The sequence below is a fragment of the Dunckerocampus dactyliophorus genome, chromosome 5 (genome assembly GCF_027744805.1).
Source record: "Dunckerocampus dactyliophorus isolate RoL2022-P2 chromosome 5, RoL_Ddac_1.1, whole genome shotgun sequence".
In the NCBI taxonomy this organism is placed as follows: Eukaryota; Metazoa; Chordata; class Actinopteri; order Syngnathiformes; family Syngnathidae; genus Dunckerocampus; species Dunckerocampus dactyliophorus.
This window is the reverse complement of record NC_072823.1, coordinates 13,853,197-13,872,333: the sequence shown is the minus strand read 5'-3', so window position 1 is coordinate 13,872,333 and position 19,137 is coordinate 13,853,197. Positions and strand designations below refer to the sequence as shown.

Sequence of the window (19,137 nt, the reverse complement as noted above, 5' to 3'; positions counted from 1 at the left end):
TGTAGTTGTGGGACCTTCAGTTGTTGTGGTGGGTCCTGCTGATGTTGTTGTAGATTTTACTGTCGTAGTGGGACCTTGGGTTGTTGTGGTGGGTCCTGCTGGTGTGGTAGTAGATTGTGTTGTAGTTGTGGGACCTACAGTTGTTGTGGTGGGTCCTGCTGGTGTGGTGGTAGATCGTGTTGTCGTCGTGGGTCCTTCAGTTGTTGTGGTGGGTCCTGCTGCTGTGGTTGTTGATTTTATTGTTGAAGTGGGACCTTCAGTTGTTGTGGTGGGTCCTGCTGATGTTGTTGTAGATTTTACTGTCGTAGTGGGACCTTGGGTTGTTGTGGTGGGTCCTGCTGGTGTGGTAGTAGATTGTGTTGTAGTTGTGGGACCTTCAGTTGTTGTGGTGGGTCCTGCTGGTGTGGTGGTAGATTTTGTTGTCGTAGTGGGACCTTCAGTTGTTGTAGTGGGTCCTGCTGGTGTGGTGGTAGATCGTGTTGTCGTAGTGGGACCTTCAGTTGTTGTGGTGGGTCCTGCTGGTGTGGTTGTTGATTTTGTTGTCGTAGTGGGACCTTCAGTTGTTGTGGTGGGTCCTGCTGGGGTGGTGGTAGACTCTGTTGTCGTAGTGGGACCTTCAGTTGTTGTGGTGGGTCCTGCTGGTGTGGTGGTAGATTTTGTTGTCGTAGTGGGACCTTCAGTTGTTGTCGTGGGTCCTGCTGGTGTGGTTGTTGATTTTATTGTTGAAGTGGGACCTTCGGTTGTTGTGGTGGGTCCTGCTGAGGTGGTAGTCGATCGTGCTGTCGTAGTGGGACCTTCAGTTGTTGTGGTGGGTCCTGCTGGTGTGGTAGTAGATTGTGTTGTAGTTGTGGGACCTTCAGTTGTTGTGGTGGGTCCTGCTGGTGTGGTGGTAGATTTTGTTGTCGTAGTGGGACCTTCAGTTGTTGTAGTGGGTCCTGCTGGTGTGGTGGTAGATCGTGTTGTCGTAGTGGGACCTTCAGTTGTTGTCGTGGGTCCTGCTGGTGTGGTTGTTGATTTTATTGTTGAAGTGGGACCTTCGGTTGTTGTGGTGGGTCCTGCTGAGGTGGTAGTCGATCGTGCTGTCGTAGTGGGACCTTCAGTTGTTGTGGTGGGTCCTGCTGGTGTGGTTGTTGATTTTGGTGTCGTCGTGGGACCTTCAGTTGTTGTGGAGGGTCCTACTGATGTGGTAGTAGATTGTGTTGTAGTTGTGGGACCTACAGTTGTTGTGGTGGGTCCTGCTGGTGTGGTGGTAGACTCTGTTGTCGTAGTGGGACCTTCAGTTGTTGTGGTGGGTCCTGCTGGTGTGGTGGTAGATTTTGTTGTCGTAGTGGGACCTTCAGTTGTTGTCGTGGGTCCTGCTGGTGTGGTTGTTGATTTTATTGTTGAAGTGGGACCTTCAGTTGTTGTGGTGGATCCTGCTGGTGTGGTTGTTGATTTTGTTGTCGTAGTGGGACCTTCAGTTGTTGTGGTGGGTCCTGCTGGTGTGGTGGTAGATCGTGTTGTCGTAGTGAGACCTTCAGTTGTTGTGGTGGGTCCTGCTGGTGTGGTTGTTGATTTTGTTGTCGTAGTGGGACCTTCAGTTGTTGTGGTGGGTCCTGCTGGTGTGGTTGTTGATTTTGTTGTCGTAGTGGGACCTTCAGTTGTTGTGGTGGGTCCTGCTGGTGTGGTGGTAGACTCTGTTGTCGTAGTGGGACCTTCAGTTGTTGTGGTGGGTCCTGATGGTGTGGTAGTAGATTGTGTTGTAGTTGTGGGACCTACAGTTGTTGTGGTTGGTCCTGCTGGTGTGGTGGTAGATCGTGTTGTTGTGGTGGGTCCTGCTGGTGTGGAAGTAGATTGTGTTGTAGTTGTGAGAGCTACAGTTGTTGTGGTGGGTCCTGCTGGTGTGGTGGTAGATCGTGTTGTCGTAGTGGGTCCTTCAGTTGTTGTGGTGGGTCCTGCTGGTGTGGGAGGAAATTCTGTTGTCGTAGTGGGACCTTCAGTTGTTGTGGTGGGTCCTGCTGGTGTGGTTGTTGATTTTATTGTTGTAGTGGGACCTTTAGTTGTTGTGGTGGGTCTTGCTGGTGTGGTCGTAGACTGTGTTGTTGTGGGACCTTCGGTTGTGGTGGTGGGTCCTGCTGGTGTGGTGGTGGATTTTGTTGTCGTAGTGGGACCTTCGGTTGTTGTGGTGGGTACTGATGGTGTGGTTGTTGATTTTATTGTTGAAGTGGGACCTTCAGTTGTTGTGGTGGGTCCTGCTGGTGTGGTACTAGATTGCGTTGTAGTTGTGGGACCAATCGTTGTTGTTGTGGGTCCTGCTGGTGTGATGGTAGATCCTGTTGTCGTAGTGGGTCCTTCAGTTGTTGTGGTGGGTCCTGCTGGTGTGGTGGTAGATTTTATTGTTGTAGTGGGACCTTCAGTTGTTGTGGTGGGTCTTGCTGGTGTGGTAGTAGATTGTGTTGTAGTTGTGGGACCTTCAGTTGTTGTGGTGGGTCCTGCTGGTGTGTTGGTAGATTTTGTTGTCGTAGTGGGACCTTCGGTTGTTGTGGTGGGTCCTACTGGTGTGGTTGTTAATTTTATTGTTGACGTGGGACCTTCAGTTGTTGTGGTGGGTCCTGCTGATGTGGTGGTAGATTGTGTTGTAGTTGTGGGACCTTCAGTTGTTGTGGTGGGTGCTGATGGTGTGGTGGTAAATTTTGTTGTTGTGGTGGGACCTTCGGTTGTTGTGGTGAGTCCTGCTGATGTGGTGGTAGATCGTGTAGTCACAGTGGGACCTTCAGTTGTTGTGTTGGGAAATTTGGATGGTGTTGTAATGTTGCTAACAACAGGGCCAGTACCCGGGCTTTCTGTGGTTCCAGTTACAGGTTCCTCAAATGTCGTGGACGTTGTGGTAGCAGATATCGTTGTGGTCTTTTGGCCTTGAGTCGTAGAGGTGGGTACTGATGATGATGAAGTAAATTTTGTGATCGTGGTGGTTTCGCCCTCATTTGTAGTTTTAGGTGTTGTTGGGGGTATTGTCGATTTTGTTGTCGTGGTGGTTGCTCCTTCAGTCGTGTTTGGAGGTGGTTCTGTTCCAGTAACACATATTGTGGTGGTTGAACTTGCAATGGGTGTTGTTGTGAATGGTTTCGGCGTAGTGCTTGGAACTTCAGTTGTTGTGGGCGGTTCTGTTGGTTGGGATGTTGATTTTGTGGTGGTTTTTTCTTCAGTTGTCGTTGGAGGCTCCGTTTGTGGCGTGGTCGATATCATGGTTGTGGTTGGCTCCCTACTTGTAGTTTCTGTCTGAGGTGTAGACTTTGTGACTGTGGTCAGCTTTTCAGTGGTCTTGACAGGTGTTGTTGATAGAGTAGTTGATTGTGTTGTTGTGGTTAATTCCTCAGTGGTAGTGGGAGGTCCTGTTGGTGAGGCTGTAGGTTTTGTGTAGATGGTAGTTGGTCCTTCAATTGTCGTAGAAGATTCAGTCACAGGAGTAGAGGTTGTTGTAGGAGGCACTGTTGTGGTGGAGCAGGTCTCATTTCCAAATATCACTGTTGCATTTATACATATTGCATAGTAGCACATTCCTAAGTTGTCAGTCACATTATAAATAACTTCATATTCATCATATCTTGTCCCATTGTAAAAGCAACCTTCACATTCCTCGACACATATCTGGTGTTCCTCATCAAATATGGGCTTATCTTCCGGGCACACGGGGTAACAACCTGGAAAAACAATACCAAAACCATCTTTATTTGATTATTTAAGCGAAAGCTATTTCTATAAAAATGAAATGTGTAGTTGAAATGAAGGGAAAATACTAGCAGTACCAACATTACACACAATTTTCCATCTATACAAACGTCAATGCATCATCCAATTTTCTGGCATATTCATAAAGATTGCTGTCGGATCTTACCCTCCAGTTGTGGTAAGGGGTTGCTACAAATTCCCTCTGGATTTAAGCAGGTTTTGTAACATGGTTGATGACATGGGTTATAATGCCACCTGCATTCATGTGGGTTGTTGTAGTAATCACAGAAGGCAGCTAGAAGGAAAGCAAATATATAGCATATTTGTAAGTATTGTAAATGCTGACCTAAATCTGGAGTGAAAACATTACTCTTTGTTTCTCATGTAAAAATAAGAAATGCAAAAACTGTAATTAATGTCAAAACTTTGAACAGTTTATGATCACATCCCATCTTTGTTTGGTTTTTTTCCACTTACGACAGATATCTGGTGTTCTCCATGCCACACACACACCGGCCTCATTGCAAGCCTGAGCATAAGCTGCAACTGCAGTACAAAAACATTCACAGTCGCCTCCGGTGTCACATGCACATGAGTCTTTCACACAGTTCTCATAATAGGGCTGTGGATCCACCTGGTCACGAAAATCGCATACCCAATTAGAAATAAAATCGGAACGGATTGTGCGATTGCGATCATCATGCCAAAATTGGTCATTACCTTATTGTGACATTGTTTGAATGTTTCTCCATGTATAATGCTGCACATCATTTTGGCCCAGTGATGTCGGCTTGGTTTTGCGACACAAGGATCAGTGTTTGCTCCCACGTTTGGGCAACTGCTGCTGGTTTTCCAGCTGTTGGCAAATTCTAAAGCACTGCTCACTAAAAGTTGGTTCTGAGTAGTGAAGTCATTCTGTCCATTGCCATCAAAATCTCCACACAGGCCACATACTTCTCCCTGCTCAGCCAAACAAACGAGTCACTTGGTTCATTTGCACAATTGTTCTATTTCAGATTAGTACTCCAACTAAGACAACAAGTATTAATATCTCTAACATATCGTATAATGAATGACATATAAAAAAAATATATTAATTTGAACTAGAAGCTAGGTTAGTAATTAAAATGTAACTTACACCGTGTTGACGTTCCAAGAGGATGCGGACAGTTGTTTTGCGATCCCACATGACTGCTACTCCAATAGCAGATTCTATGACCAGATACATGCCAACCTTCCTTATCTTGTAATTTATTTGACTGCCCTGTCCTAGGTCCACCTCTTCATATTTTCCTTTTGATAGTTTAATTTCCATTCGCTGCAATATTAAGGAAATATATATTTTATGTACATTTGTTTATCACATGTACAGTGCATTGAGTGCATACAGTAAACGCTAGACGCTTCTTACCCCCAACTGGATTCGGACAGTTTTGGAGCATGTGGTACCTGTAGAGCCACACGGTACATTCTCTGTAATGACTCCAATGTTGTCCTGTGCTGTTTTATTGCCACATTTGTTCTTAAAAGAGAGACACATTATTATTAGCATGATTCCAGGCACAGGAAACCTTGCCAATATTTTGCCAATATCATTCAAGTTCCGTTTTTTGAAAAACACTGATGTTAATATGGATTATTTCAACATTCCATTTACATCTGTAATATTAACCTCTACTTACCTTGATTGCAACATAGCTGCAGTCTCCTTGAAACGCATATGATCGCTGATCAAATGTACTGTAATGGCCACTTCCATAAATAATGCACGTTCCTGAGCATTTTTCCTCTGTGCAATTCCATTTTCCGCTTTTGCAAGTGCTGGATTACAAACCGTAAACATAAGTGCTATTAATACTGTGATTAAAGGTGCTGTCTGCCATGAGTAGGTACTGCATGCGGGGAGCTAATTTTCAAATTGTCTGTCCTCTTCCTGCTCTGCCATTGCAAGCTACGCCCCCCGTAACACACACACACAAGTCATGCTTGTTGTCAGCTAATGATAGTGATTTGGCAAAGTTTAGCTGACAAATTTTGGTATTATTGAATGTATAACCTATCGTAAGAGACCGAGACCTTCTCTGAGACTGATGTTGTGTATGTGCACATGCTACGGACATGCACGCGTATATGAGGCGGTGAGTGAAAGCCATGAAGGGCAATCACAATTTTTTTTTACAAAGTTTAACTTAAAATTGTGACAAATATAGACTGACTTTTTTGCCTCTTCCTTCCAACCAACATTGGTAACATATGCTTGCCGATGGTGTTCTCACATTTTTTGGTTTAAAAAGTGTAATTTGGAGTCGAAGAGGGACAGCACCTTTAAAAAATGTCACCATATATACTGTACAGTAAAAACAAGCCCATACCACATGTTGCACTGATTAGGAATTTGCGTTCCAGAGGCATAGATTTGTCCATTATGCTGACATGGACAATCCGATTTTTCCACACAGAAACCTTTGCCATCGTCAAAAAGGCCAAGAGGACACTGACAGCCGGATTCACACTCGCTGGAGTCCTGCAAAGAAATATCACAGCGGTGAAAAAAAAAAAGAGTAGTCGAGAGTGATTTTGCTCTCTGTGTTTGACCTGATTGAGACGTAGCCTTAGGCATGATGGCATAAAAAAAAAACAACTCACACAATCATCGCTATCCAGATTTAAACAAGAAGGTGCACATTGGACTCCAAGTTCTCCTGAGCCAGCATTCGAGCAGTTGAAGAACACTTTGTGTGGAGGGCATGCTGTAAAAAGCAGGTTGAAAGCTTTGTATTGTACATCTTCAACCAAATGCTTGTATCAATGGACGAATCAACATACTTGATGAGCGTGCTCTCCAAGAGTGGCAATGAAGCACCCCATTCCTGCACACACTAAATAAAGACACGAGCGATTTAGAATGTAACAAAGGTACTAACAAAATAAGCAATTTAGTGACTGTATAAATGTAGAGATCACATACTAGAGATGTATTCAGAATTGCACATTTACAATAGCAATTGGTGTGATGACGCTGTCAGAGAGATAATAGCACTTCATCATGCTGGGGAGGTGTTTCCAATATTCTATTCCACTCATGCAGCAAAATATGGTAGCAAAAAAAAACACATCCCTTCAAATGATACAGCGTGTTTGTACACTACTTCTCAATGGAGATAATGGGCATGTTGTGAAAACTTAGTGTTGTCTCTGAACCCCCCAAAAATTATCAATATATACCGTCAATAAGCCGCTACTTTTTTCTCAAACTTTGAACCTGTGACGTTCTGCAGGACGGGAACAAGTGTTCCCTGTCCTGCGCTCTTATTTTGGCGGGCTGTGCCTTCTCCGTGGAGGAAGAGGCAGCCGCTTCTCACCTGGTGGCCGCGCACCTGTGGCCAATCAACATTTATGGCGGATAAAAGGCCAGCGCGTTCGAATGTGCGGCGCTGGTTCATTATTGATTTTGTTGTTGCACTTCATGCCATTGCTCCTCGTCTCCGCACGGGAGCTGTTACCTAAAGACTGGACTTACCTGTACTTCTTAGTACATGTTATTTCTCCCACAGAGCTTCTCCCTCTGTCGCTTTTTGTTACTCCTTTTGTGCACCATTAAATAACTTATTTTTTGCAAGCCATCGCCTCATCTCTGCACACCGGGGGTCAACCTTTCGACAGCTCAAACCAGGACGCGACAGAACCCTAATTATTTTTAATTTTTAATTCACATACCCCCAATGACAATTGGCCTACCCCTACATCAATAAATAGAAATACAGATACAAGCATATAAAACAAATCATTAAATGCCGTGTTGTTCTCTTGGCGATGAAAAAAGTATCTATACATCTCACTACTGACTACTGAAAAGATATGACTGGCTGTAGACCTTCTTCTTCTTGTTTATGGCAGGTCGCACCAACCTACTGTACTGGAATGTTGACGCGTCATGCACATTCACGGTGCCAACCCGGTAGTGACAAGCTTCCATCATAGAACAGACACAAAGAAATGAAATTGATGCCGCTTTCAAGTTAAATGCAATGGATTTGAGGATAAGCGGCATACAACATGGATGGATGTCAATGGATTTGGCTTTCAAGACAAGGAAACATGGCTGCTTCGTGTAGGACTACTGCCAGTTGAAGGACGGCACAGCTCACCAAAAGAGAGAGAGAGAGCCGACAACGTTTTAACGGAATTAGGACGCTGTTCAATTCCGACACGGATGCACCATGCGTTGGATTGTTCACCCACTAATAGGGAACGTGATCTGGGATTAGACCGTCATGCGACAGATTACTTTTACCATATTGATGATGTGTTGTTGCAATAGTAATTCTGAGCTTTGGAAAAAATGTATACCAACACTGACAATAATGTCTAGATTGTATTATGTGGTGACAAACTACAACTGCGATGAACGCAACCGTTCACATCATTGTTATCTACTGTATGTTACATGCACTATTCGGAACTGTTTTTAACTAGCTGTGTACGCTTCTGCACTGTTAATTTGTAGTGTTGCCCCACTGTCTGGCGCTCATTTATTTTATTAAAAGTTTTAAAAATCTTTCTGTGCACCAACTATCCCATTTTATGACGTGCACACCTGCGGCTTATACACCGGTGCGGTTTATACATCGGAATTTACGGTAGTCTTTTATTTAACCAACTAACCAGTGCTCGTCTTTGATGTTGATGGACTTCCCAGGCTTGATGAAGGCCTCATTGTGATAACAGGGACATTTCTCTTTGGGGATGCAGACGCCATATTCATTTAGGTATTGACCCTCAGGGCAGGAGCAGCCATCCACAGGCAGGAAGTCAGAGGAGCAAGTCTGCAGTGTTGAACTCAGTGATCTACAAGTCAGCTCGCAGCGTTGATGCTTGTATGAGAAAATCTGAGATGCTGGGCAGCTCTTTGTGTACTTGTCTGTTTAGTGAAGAAGCAAAGAAAGGTTACTTTATGGGAGACTGCCCTCCCAGAACGAACATCCCCAAGAAATATTGTCCTGGGACCCAAAATGGTTCCCAGCACTACATTTGGAAGAGGGTGGGGGGAAGTATGGTCAGATCATGGTCCTTAACTGAATTGTAATTCTCAAGAAATAGCGCAGACAAAGGTAGGATTTGACATTTTTCTGGAGGAAATAGGAGTTACAGTACATACTGTTCGTAGAAAAACAGCATGTAGTCCAGCTAATGCTGGACTGTAATAATAAAACAGGGGCTGTATACAAGTAGTGTATCAAACTACAAGTCCTTACCGCAAACATTTGCCCTCCAGTCCGTCAAGAAGACTCCCTTAGATGCACAGGCTCGGGCATAGGAAGAGAAGACAGCACACAGGCAGGCTTCACTCTTGTCACAGTTGCAGCTGGCATAGGTGCAGCGCTGCATAAAACAACACACAGTGTGAAGCCAAGTTTGCAATTCCAAAAAATGCATGGTTTTAAACAAAGGACTTGACTGTACCTTGTAGTAAACATCAGGATCCACAAATGAATGGCACTGTTCAAAGGTGCTATTTGGACGTAACAGCAAGGCGCACCAATGTTTGGCGTACAACTCTGAAAATGTATGAAAAACAATAGCACTTATGATCACAAATAGCTTGAAATAGAACAAATTGCCATACGCACAATAGTTATACATGTAAATAAGATGTAAATGTCTACCGTTTTCAATGCTAAGAGAACAGGGGTCATCAAGTCTCTCCCTTGTGTCTCGACACATGAGGTTCGCCTTCCAGGTGTTACTAAACATTGTCGCCGTTCCTTCAACAATCCCCTGAGGAGTCTTAAAGTCGTCATACAAGGCAAGGTTGTAGTTGCCACATAAACCTGTTGAAATAAATGAAATTAAATGAATAACATTTCCAGGCCTCTCTGCCTTGATGCCAGCTTGGTCACGATAGAAACAATGTACATGTAATAATGATGCATGATGCACAATTGCAGTGGTACCTCAGTTTTTGTTGCTAATTTGTTCCAAAATGTCAGAGGAAATAATATATATCCAATTAATCTGTTCCAGACACCTAAAAATGTTTACAAAAAAAAACAAGAGGCACAATTTTGGCAAAAAATTTTGATGAACACCTAATCATACAAAAATTGGGTCATGCGAAAGCGAGGCTCCGCTGTATTTATATAATTTATATTTATTTTTTCGAGTAGTGCAGAACAGTAGAGGTGTCTTAGAATAGTCGACTATTCGATTCAGAGGAGTCTGATTTAACTATCAATCTCACAGTCGAATCATATGAAAATCAAGATTGTACCATTTTGACTACATGGGGGAGCCCATGAGCATAAATTTTTACATAGAATATCTTTGTTTTTGTTAGAAATAGCCTATTTTGAAACAAATTCAGCCTAATTTGTGTTATTAAAGAATTGCCATGTGTATTAAACAGAAGACCTAAACTTACGCAAGGTGGTGGCGCGTACACACAGCGAAGCCCAGCATCTCTTCCAGATTTGCAGTTTTGCTGTTATTATTTTTGCTCATATTGGGTCTGGTTTAACAACGTTATTATCACAGATTTTCAATTCATCCCTGAGCTTTCCAGAGTACCGGAGTCTACACACACCACGCAGCCAGGCAGAAGTGCTTACTAGCGAAGTCAAGAATGTAAACAAAGGCGAGAAGGAATACGAGCTAAGCTCAAGCTAGCACTGCACACTCTCCTTACCGAGCATTTTCCTCACTAATGTGCGGTCTTTACTTAATAAAATGGATGAGTTACGACTCCATATCACTCACAGTAAGAGACTTTTGGACGAGACCCGACTAAACAGCGGTGTTCTGGACAAAGCTATTGAGGTAGCCGACTGCCAAACACTTCGGAATGATAACAGCGGCTGAAACCGACAAGAACAGAGGCGGAGGACTGTGCACACATATGAATTGCTTTCTGTGTCTCTACATAAAAGGTAAGGATCGTCATTAGCGGTGCTATATATTAGTCGACTGTGGACAAAACCCAGCAAATCGGATTTGACTATGAAAATCCTTAGTCGAAGACAGCCTTACAGAACAGTATTTTCAACAAAAATAATTTTATTATGCCAAATATGTCAGCCGAAAGCTGCCTAAGTCCTACCTTTACAAAAATAATATTTAGTTAAAAAAAAAATTACACTTTTTGCAGTGGTGGGTATAAACAGATCACAAAAAAAGGAAAAGACAAAATAAACACATCTTATGTGATTGTTTTAGATTAGGTTTAGGATCCTGAAAGTATAAGTGATACGTATAAGTGATGCAGCAGTTGCACAAATCTTAGTTTCATATTGGATATACGGTAAAAGAATACCTTTCTGGCTGTGTCAATCAAAACTGTCCAATAACTTCTTGGTAATAGATGATTTAAACAAAACAATTGTAGTGAACCACAGTCATTTGTGTAGATGATAAAGTGTCCAGCACCAACTCGAGAACCAAATATCATAATGATTGCTCATCATTCAGGTTATACTATGTAAATCTTATTAAAGAAACAAGAGAAATCATAATATTCTAGTTCAGCGCTGACATCATTTTCAGAACTTGAACAAATGTAAAACTCACCACGTGTCTTCCCCTTGTAACTCGGCTCCAGCCTGACATAAACTTGCATGAGAGGCACATGCTGGATTTGAATTTGCAACCCAAAAGAGGTGTCGAGCAAGATGTGAAAAGACGACGCGTGGAATATGTTGATATCCCCTTTTAAGTTAACACAAAACAAACAACAGTGTCAATAGTGTCATTTGATGACAAGAGGGCACAAAATAAAGACCAGCTTTGGATTGTTTGATCCACCTGTTTGGTACGGCAAAGTGATGGATTGTTGGTTCTGCTTTACTGTCCCATCAGAAATGAACATCAGTACCTGAACAGAAACCCGATTATTTATTTTAATGATGCAGACAACAGCACGCACAAGCCTTAACCGACACGCTTCAACTCACATTGTTTCTGTCATTGTTAAGCAGGATTTTCAGGGCCTTGAGACAAGTGTCAAACTCTTGGTTTGTACAAGGTGCCAACTGGACCTGGATGGTAAACTTTGGACTTGATATATCCTGGAAAATACATGCACATTTAAATGTGATTAATGTCACAACAGTTGACTAGTTGCAGCATATTCTCTGCAAGTGACTTCATTCTTCATTCACCTTGCTTTCCACCTTGGCTAGTGTGTAAAAACAATCTCCGTGGAAGGTGTAAGATTTCCCATCAAAGGTGGTTACATGTGAGCCCTCCTCCACTGCACATGTAGCTGGTGTCTCCAGATACTGACAAGACCATCTGCCCTGAAAACAAGTGCTGGGATAACAAAAATAACTTAAATACACAATCTAGACAATTACATAATATAGTGAGAAATATTTTAGTTACCATATCTCCTTGTCGTGTTGGTAGCCCTCGCTGGAGTTGTAGATTCTATCGTGCTTGCACTGACATTCAGATTGAGCGATGCACCCTCTCATGGAAATGTCATCAAACACAGTTCCTACAAAGTATACAAATTAGGGAAATATACAGTTGTCGTCAGAAGTTTACATAAACTCATCATGGTCATGAATGTCATATTCATTTTAAGAATTATGCGCTCAAGTTCTCAGTGCTCAAGTTCTCAATGTTCTCTATTCCACACAGGGTCAGACACATCAGGTGGGTCCAAAGTGCAGTTTGGGAGCCATTTATGCGGAGCCATTTTGTATCACTACGTGCTGTCGCCTGTCCATTGTTGTGTATGTGTTCCACAGTGTTTACATGCGTGGATGAAGACTGGTGCGACGCGAGAGTCTCCCGTTGTAGCAGTTGTCATCCGCTGTGCAACACATACACAACAATGGACAGGCGACAGCCACCTAGTGATACGAACTGAGAGAAAATAAGGTCGAGCGATTGAGAGGTCTGACTTTTATGATTTTTTAGGATGCAAATGTCATACTCTTTTGAACGCATATTGTTTTGAGAAGCCAAACTCTTAAGTGACCCCATCAATTAACTAGAAATACGTTCCTCATCACCAAAATCCGACCAGAACTCGGCTCATGGCACGAAGTGGGGTGTAAGTCACTGTTGATGCACTACATTGCTGACGGGGATGTCATGCAACTGCATGGCAAAAAATCCAAGCTATCCCTTCAAGGTTCTTATCAATCACAGTAAAAGCGTTGAGATGATTCACTAGTTAGGTAGTAATATTCCCCCAGGAGAATTTTAAGGACATCGCCTAGCTCAGGAAATTTGAGAATTTTCTCATATTCACACTTTTCAGTAGATGATAAACATCGATATTTAAAATGGGTTTTGGGGGGGGTATATAAATGTGGCAATGTAAAAAGCAAATTAAAGCAAATAAAAGCAAATTCACATTGAAGACCTTGTGTTGAGGTGAGAATAAACTTTTGTCAGTGCAGTGCATGCTGGGCCCAAATGACTGTCAGACTACAGCTGTCCTATCTAGTCTGACTGGTGTGTGTCCCACTTAGTCTTTGAGTATGAACTGATGAAGCCTGCTCGGATGAAAGGCTGCAATCGATTCAATGCCCTGAGAATACCTGACCTGGATGAAGAAGAGTATTCACAGGCACGCCCCAATGACTGGGTTTGCCTTGGGCCCCTCAGTGACTAAATACTCTCCTGATTGTGATAAATGAGGGACTATTATAAGAGAACTTTTTGAAGCTTTTTAAACAAAATTAAGTGGCCTCTGCATCCATCCGCGCAAAAGATTTGGACACCTCCGTCATAACTGCAGGCTGAAATATATACTGCACATACATACACCAGGCGAGGCCAAGCTCTGTTAACTTATGAATGATCATGACTGACTGCAAGACGTAGTTTCTCTTTACATGTGTAACTGATGACAGCTGGTGTGCTGTGCAAGAGTACATTGGTAAACCTCACTCCCTGATGCCTTAAGAGCCATGCTGGATGAAATGTTGACAGCCTGGGCTTTTAGCTCGTCAGACAGCACCGCTCAACTCTCATTTAGTGAGGTTTGGTTTGAACAGTGCCGGATTGTGCAGGTGACCACCGCCAGTATAAAAAAAGACAGTTTGCTTGTTTGACAACACCCATTAGCTTGACCAATACACAGAACATTGAAAAAGTCCAAAGAAATAAGCGAACATATAAGAAGAAAAATTGTGGATATGCACAATTTCGGAAAGCCGTTTCTAAACAACTGCAGATTCCAAAATCATCATTTCAAACAACTGTATATAGGTACAAGTTATTGGATGTGGACCCAAACTGTAAATTTCTTATACAACTGCTGTTTTTTTTTTTTTTACAATTTGTTTTCAAATGTGCACTGACCAGGAGGACAAAAGCAGCCGTCCATTCTGTGGTCCTCACACAGTGAACTTGTGTCCAGGTGCGTGCACGTGTCCATGCATGGAGAACCACTCTCCTCGTACACCATGTTGTATGGGCACTGCTTGGCTGTAAAGAGAAAGAAAGCATGGTGGTTTAATGCGATGTATCGCACAGTACTGAAAGTGACTGCATTTTCTCCTTGATTAGGCAGTTGTGTATTGTCAGTTCTGCATGTTAAATCACATTAAAAAAACTCAGATCGATGAGTGTGGTCATGGCGAATAGAATTGATCTGATCTGACTTCTAACTCTGTCTTTAAAACTAATATTTATGTCTTTGATAATAACGATTGAGTTTAATAATAAATAGTAAGTGATATATTCTTACCATTTGAGCCTGTAAGATTGATATTGATATTCAAAGATTTGGAAGTAAAAGCATATTAAACAGTAAGACATAGTGTTGTTTTCCTGGTATGAAGTCTATTTTAGTGGTTGGTTCCCCACTATCTTTAATGTAAACGTTTGATTAGAGAATAAAATAAAAGGAATTTAAACAATACCACAGAATTGTGGTGTTCTCCAGTTGGGAGGCTGTCCGCCGGCGTGGGAACACTGTCGAGAGAACTCGGAAAGTGTGCTGCAGACACAAAAGTTATTTGTGCGGTTGTTGCAGCCACACATGTCCTGAACACAAGCCTTCACGTATGGCGCAGGGTCAATAACTCGGGTGCAGGGGCTCCAGGACTCTGAAAGAAGCATTTGGGTGCAATTGTTTTTCTAAAAGATAAACAAAGATGGGTTAGTTACGTGCGTGTCGAATGGTATGTCACTATTGATAACACAAGGCAACACAAAACTCACAAACTCTTCGCAAGAATCTACGAGTGGCACATCATCAAGCGGTTCTCCATACTCCTCAAAGGTGTCTTCACAGTCTTCATTCAAATGATGAACTTTTTGGTTGTTGCCAAATTCAATGTGGCTAATTATTCGATCTGCAAATTAAAATATTAATTTTGTCAATTTTGAGAAGACCTTCGATTGTCCTGATGCATTGTTTCATAAACCCACCACTGTAAATCAACTCATTGTAGACAGGAACACCATTGTAGTCACCACAGAGTCCACAAGTGCGATTAGCATAGTCACGATCAACCTCCACCTACAAACACAAAGGGGAAATATTGAATCATAAGTTTTGTAATCTCTCCGTGGTTGTAGCCTTTTGCAGGGCATATTTGGATCATTTCTAACTTAAACTTCACTATAATACTTCACTACGATCCTGACTTTTCCCAGCTACGTATTCACCCAAATAGAAGTATTTTTTCATGAGAAAATAGTCTGATCATCTTATATCACATAAAATATAAACACAGTATATATATTATATAAAATCAAACTCATCCCCAAGCAAATCTAAGCTTTTCTTCCTGTTACTCACACATATCAAGGACCTGGAGAGATGCATCCGCGACACCCGTTTAAAGAAAATTTGTTCATAGGTTGGGCGAGTTAAAAAATAAAAGGAGGAGTGTGATGCTCACTTTAAGATAATGATGATCAGTGAAGCAGAGTCATCAAAGAAATATCAACAATAGGTCTTGAAGGTTTGTCTTCAATACAGTAACTCAAAGATTAAGCAAATTCATAAAAAAATATGAATGATGAAATTATGAAAGGCTTGTAATGTACTACAAACATTTTTTGTTATATTCTGGGTTAGATGATCTAAAAATGTTAGTTAGACGGCAGCATCTTTACCATGACAGCATCATCACCATTCCACATGACAACGAGGCCAACTTTAGACTGCAGTTTGATGTAGACAGCATTATTTTCCACTTGTACTCCACCATTATAGTATGGCATTGATACCCTAAAAAAGATTACATCTTGTAATGGGAAATATCAGAAAAATAGTGCAAAATTCTTTTGGGCTCTTTACGTACGGTTGGTCGTTAACAGTGACCACTTCCTTTGTGAGATGGAAGGCAAGGTCATTGATGGAGACCACGACGTAGCGGACAGTCGGGTTCCCATTGTTCTGCTCCCTCCTTATGTGCACTGAGAACTCCTGCATGGACATGTGGCAGTCTGAGGCCAGGTTGTATTCGCACGCGCCAGAGAACTGGTATACATCACCGTCAAACGTCTTGAAGTGCTCTCTGCCCCATGTGCTGCAGATGCTGCTGACATGGTTGCGCACTAAACCAGATGGGAAAAAATGCGGTAAGCATATTTTGTCATTTTCAGTTCTAACAATGTGTTTTGTTGGTCTTACCAAGTCTGGCATGAACGTCAGTAACAACAGACAAAATAAGGAAAAACAAGCCCACACATTTACACCTCATGACTGCCACAGTGGACCTCCTATCACCAAGGCAGGTAATAGACACTGACCCTTCTCAGTAGTTCTTTATATCGCCACTGCTCAATTTGATCACACCTTCTTTGAGGGAAGTTTTATTGCCACCACATGGAAAACGTGTTGAATGGATGTCTGACGTCTTTAGCTAGTCCAATATGATACTTACATCCTCCTTCTGACATCATTGAGTAAATATGCTTGTAGATCAATACAGAGATTTTGGCTGGAGAGGTACCTGAAATCATTGATTTTGTCAATTGATGTTGTCAAAATTACCTTCAATCCCTAAACCTATAGATTATTGTCCTTTAATAATAAATAATCTAATAAATATACATGAATTCAACATTAAGGCCAAAGCTCTTTATCAAGTATAGTTGATATTGAAAGTGAACACAATCCTGATAAAAGACCTTCATTTCTGAATGGCCTTTTAGTCTTCAGGCGAAACACATTTTGCTGCATGCCTTTGAGAGACCTGATGTATTGTTTTCTAAAATGTTAAACTTCTGTGCTGCAAAAACAGTAAATGACCCCTGGCGTACATTAAAGCATCGGGAAGACCTGGGTTCGAATCACCGTCGGGCATCTCTGTGTGGAGTTTGCATGTTCTCCCCGTGCGTGTGTGGGGGTTTTCTCCGGGTACTCCGGTTTCCTCCCACATTGCATGCATGCAAACATGCATGTGAGGATAATTGGCAACTCTAAATAGTCCATAGGTATGAATGTGAAAGTGGATGGTTGATTGTCTATATGTGCCCGAAGTCAGCTGGAATAGGCTTCAGCATACCTGCGAGGATACATACCTAGTGAGGATGAGCGGCATAGAAGATGGATGGATGGATGGATGGATGGATTGTTAATGTTCTGCTAAAACAAGTATATTCGGTTTGTTTGGGTTGAAATAAGCTATGAAAATAAATGTTAGAAAAATTTGTAGCTCTTGGCCATTTTCATTTCATAAAAGTAACTCACAAGAAAAAACGTTGGAGAGCACTGATTTAAGACAATAAAAGCAGAACCATTTGTCTAACCATGCATAATTGTCTTCTCTTGCATTACTCATGTGAAAATATCTAAATAGAATTTGTGATTCAGCGCAAGTTCACTACGAAAAAAAACGAATCTACTAACCTTGATTCAAATTTTTAATCGATTATTGGTTTGAAGTGATTTATCAAGCTCTCTCTTTGTGCCCGTCTATTCTTTGATCATATGGAACAGATAAAGCATGTTTAATAACTGCACAAACCAAAAAAATACAATTTGTATTTTGCACATTCTGTTTACATACTGTATTGTACATCCAACTTGCACAATATACAATTTATTTTTGTTTATATTTTTTTTCAACTGCACCGGTCTGAAGCATTTCACGGTACACAATGTATACCTGTGTATGTGATCAATTCATTGAATTGAGTGGAAAAAAAGACAACTCTAAATAATTTTAACCATTACTTTAGATTACCATTAGATGTAAGAGACCTGCGGCTGGATGCATACATCTATTAGTATTATTAAGAGGATGCTCAGTCCTTACTTGATGCTTACTTTTTATACATCGCATCATGCACACTAAGCTTATAAAATGTTTATTCATGTGTTTTATCAGTGATTAGTTCTTAAAAACAAACAGTTACTATGCATGTTCCCAAATAGTGATTTAGTGGAAGCTCCTCCAAGTGCAAACAGGGTTTGGCACCACTCCTACCACTGGACAGCTGCATGATGAAGATGTGTGTAGTTATTCTTGACTGACAGCATTTATTGTGTTGACTAAGGGAGGACAGTAGAGTCGGCTAAATAGTTTTGATTAGCGTGTGGACAATTCATGACTTTGCATCTCATGTTGATTTAATTAAGATAAACTTTCAACACTTGTTTCCTGTTCAATAGAATTGTCAAATACTTGAAACAACTTAAGTAGGAAAACACAAAAGTGTTTTCTCTGACATGACAATATACTTATTAAATGTTACTAGGCAGTCATAGCCAAGTTGCGGAGAGCAAACAAATGTTACCTATTTGATTCGATATGGTTATTTGGTTTAAAATGCTGTATGTAATTGATCCTCTGCTGATTTTGAAAGTTTACCATCTTACAAAAATATGAACTGTCCATAAAGTTGTAACTGAGAGTGACAGAATGTAAAAAAAAATCTCCTAAAAATAACATTAAATAAAGGTTATACGTTTATTTGTATTTGATTGAGGGAAATAAGTATTTGATCCCAATGGAAAACATTACTTCATACTTCTACCTCGTAGAAACCCTTGCTGGTAAGCACAAAGGTCAGATGTTTCTTGTTGTAGATCACCAGGGTTGCACACACCTCAGGCCAAGTACTCAGAGAAACCGCCTCAAATACGTTCAGTTGAAGTGATGCTAAAGAGCTCAATTGAGTCATTCAGGTATTCATTAGTAAACTTCAGACTGACATGTATGTACTTTCTTGAGCAGGGGGACTTTGCGGCCACTGCAGGATCTCAATTTATTACAGCGAACTTTGTTACCATGGTTTTCCATGGTGACTCTGTCCAGGCTCTGGCTTGGTCTTTCACCTTTCTCAGAATTATCCTTACCCCACAAAGTGAAATCTTGCATGGAGCTCCAGAGATATGGTGATTGACTGTTAACTTGTATTTCTTCCATTTCCGAAATATTTTGCCAATTGTGGTCTCTTTTTTGTCAAGCTTCTTCCTGAAGGTCTTTGAGACCATTCTGGTGGAGAGGTTTG

At 41.5% G+C, this 19,137-nt stretch overlaps 1 protein-coding gene across 1 annotated transcript in view; it reads right to left on the bottom strand.

Moving 5' to 3' along the window:
• The window catches only part of LOC129181098 (mucin-2-like), a 29,432-nt gene extending 12,854 nt beyond the window's left edge, over positions 1 to 16,578 (bottom strand). The window contains exons 1-26 of the mRNA XM_054775806.1: positions 16,563 to 16,578; positions 15,978 to 16,233; positions 15,790 to 15,904; positions 15,097 to 15,187; positions 14,887 to 15,020; positions 14,581 to 14,802; positions 14,023 to 14,143; positions 12,085 to 12,199; positions 11,874 to 12,012; positions 11,655 to 11,768; positions 11,506 to 11,575; positions 11,272 to 11,409; positions 9,375 to 9,539; positions 9,172 to 9,266; positions 8,964 to 9,090; positions 8,374 to 8,629; positions 6,535 to 6,587; positions 6,355 to 6,458; positions 6,081 to 6,232; positions 5,391 to 5,529; positions 5,120 to 5,230; positions 4,847 to 5,026; positions 4,429 to 4,668; positions 4,186 to 4,342; positions 3,875 to 4,003; positions 1,659 to 3,680 (exon numbers count right to left, since the gene is read on the bottom strand). Coding sequence (XP_054631781.1) covers positions 1,659 to 3,680; positions 3,875 to 4,003; positions 4,186 to 4,342; positions 4,429 to 4,668; positions 4,847 to 5,026; positions 5,120 to 5,230; positions 5,391 to 5,529; positions 6,081 to 6,232; positions 6,355 to 6,458; positions 6,535 to 6,587; positions 8,374 to 8,629; positions 8,964 to 9,090; positions 9,172 to 9,266; positions 9,375 to 9,539; positions 11,272 to 11,409; positions 11,506 to 11,575; positions 11,655 to 11,768; positions 11,874 to 12,012; positions 12,085 to 12,199; positions 14,023 to 14,143; positions 14,581 to 14,802; positions 14,887 to 15,020; positions 15,097 to 15,187; positions 15,790 to 15,904; positions 15,978 to 16,233; positions 16,563 to 16,578 — 5,461 coding nt within the window. The remainder of the gene's footprint in view (positions 1 to 1,658; positions 3,681 to 3,874; positions 4,004 to 4,185; positions 4,343 to 4,428; positions 4,669 to 4,846; positions 5,027 to 5,119; positions 5,231 to 5,390; positions 5,530 to 6,080; positions 6,233 to 6,354; positions 6,459 to 6,534; positions 6,588 to 8,373; positions 8,630 to 8,963; positions 9,091 to 9,171; positions 9,267 to 9,374; positions 9,540 to 11,271; positions 11,410 to 11,505; positions 11,576 to 11,654; positions 11,769 to 11,873; positions 12,013 to 12,084; positions 12,200 to 14,022; positions 14,144 to 14,580; positions 14,803 to 14,886; positions 15,021 to 15,096; positions 15,188 to 15,789; positions 15,905 to 15,977; positions 16,234 to 16,562) is intronic.
• Between the last annotated feature and the right edge of the window lie 2,559 nt (positions 16,579 to 19,137).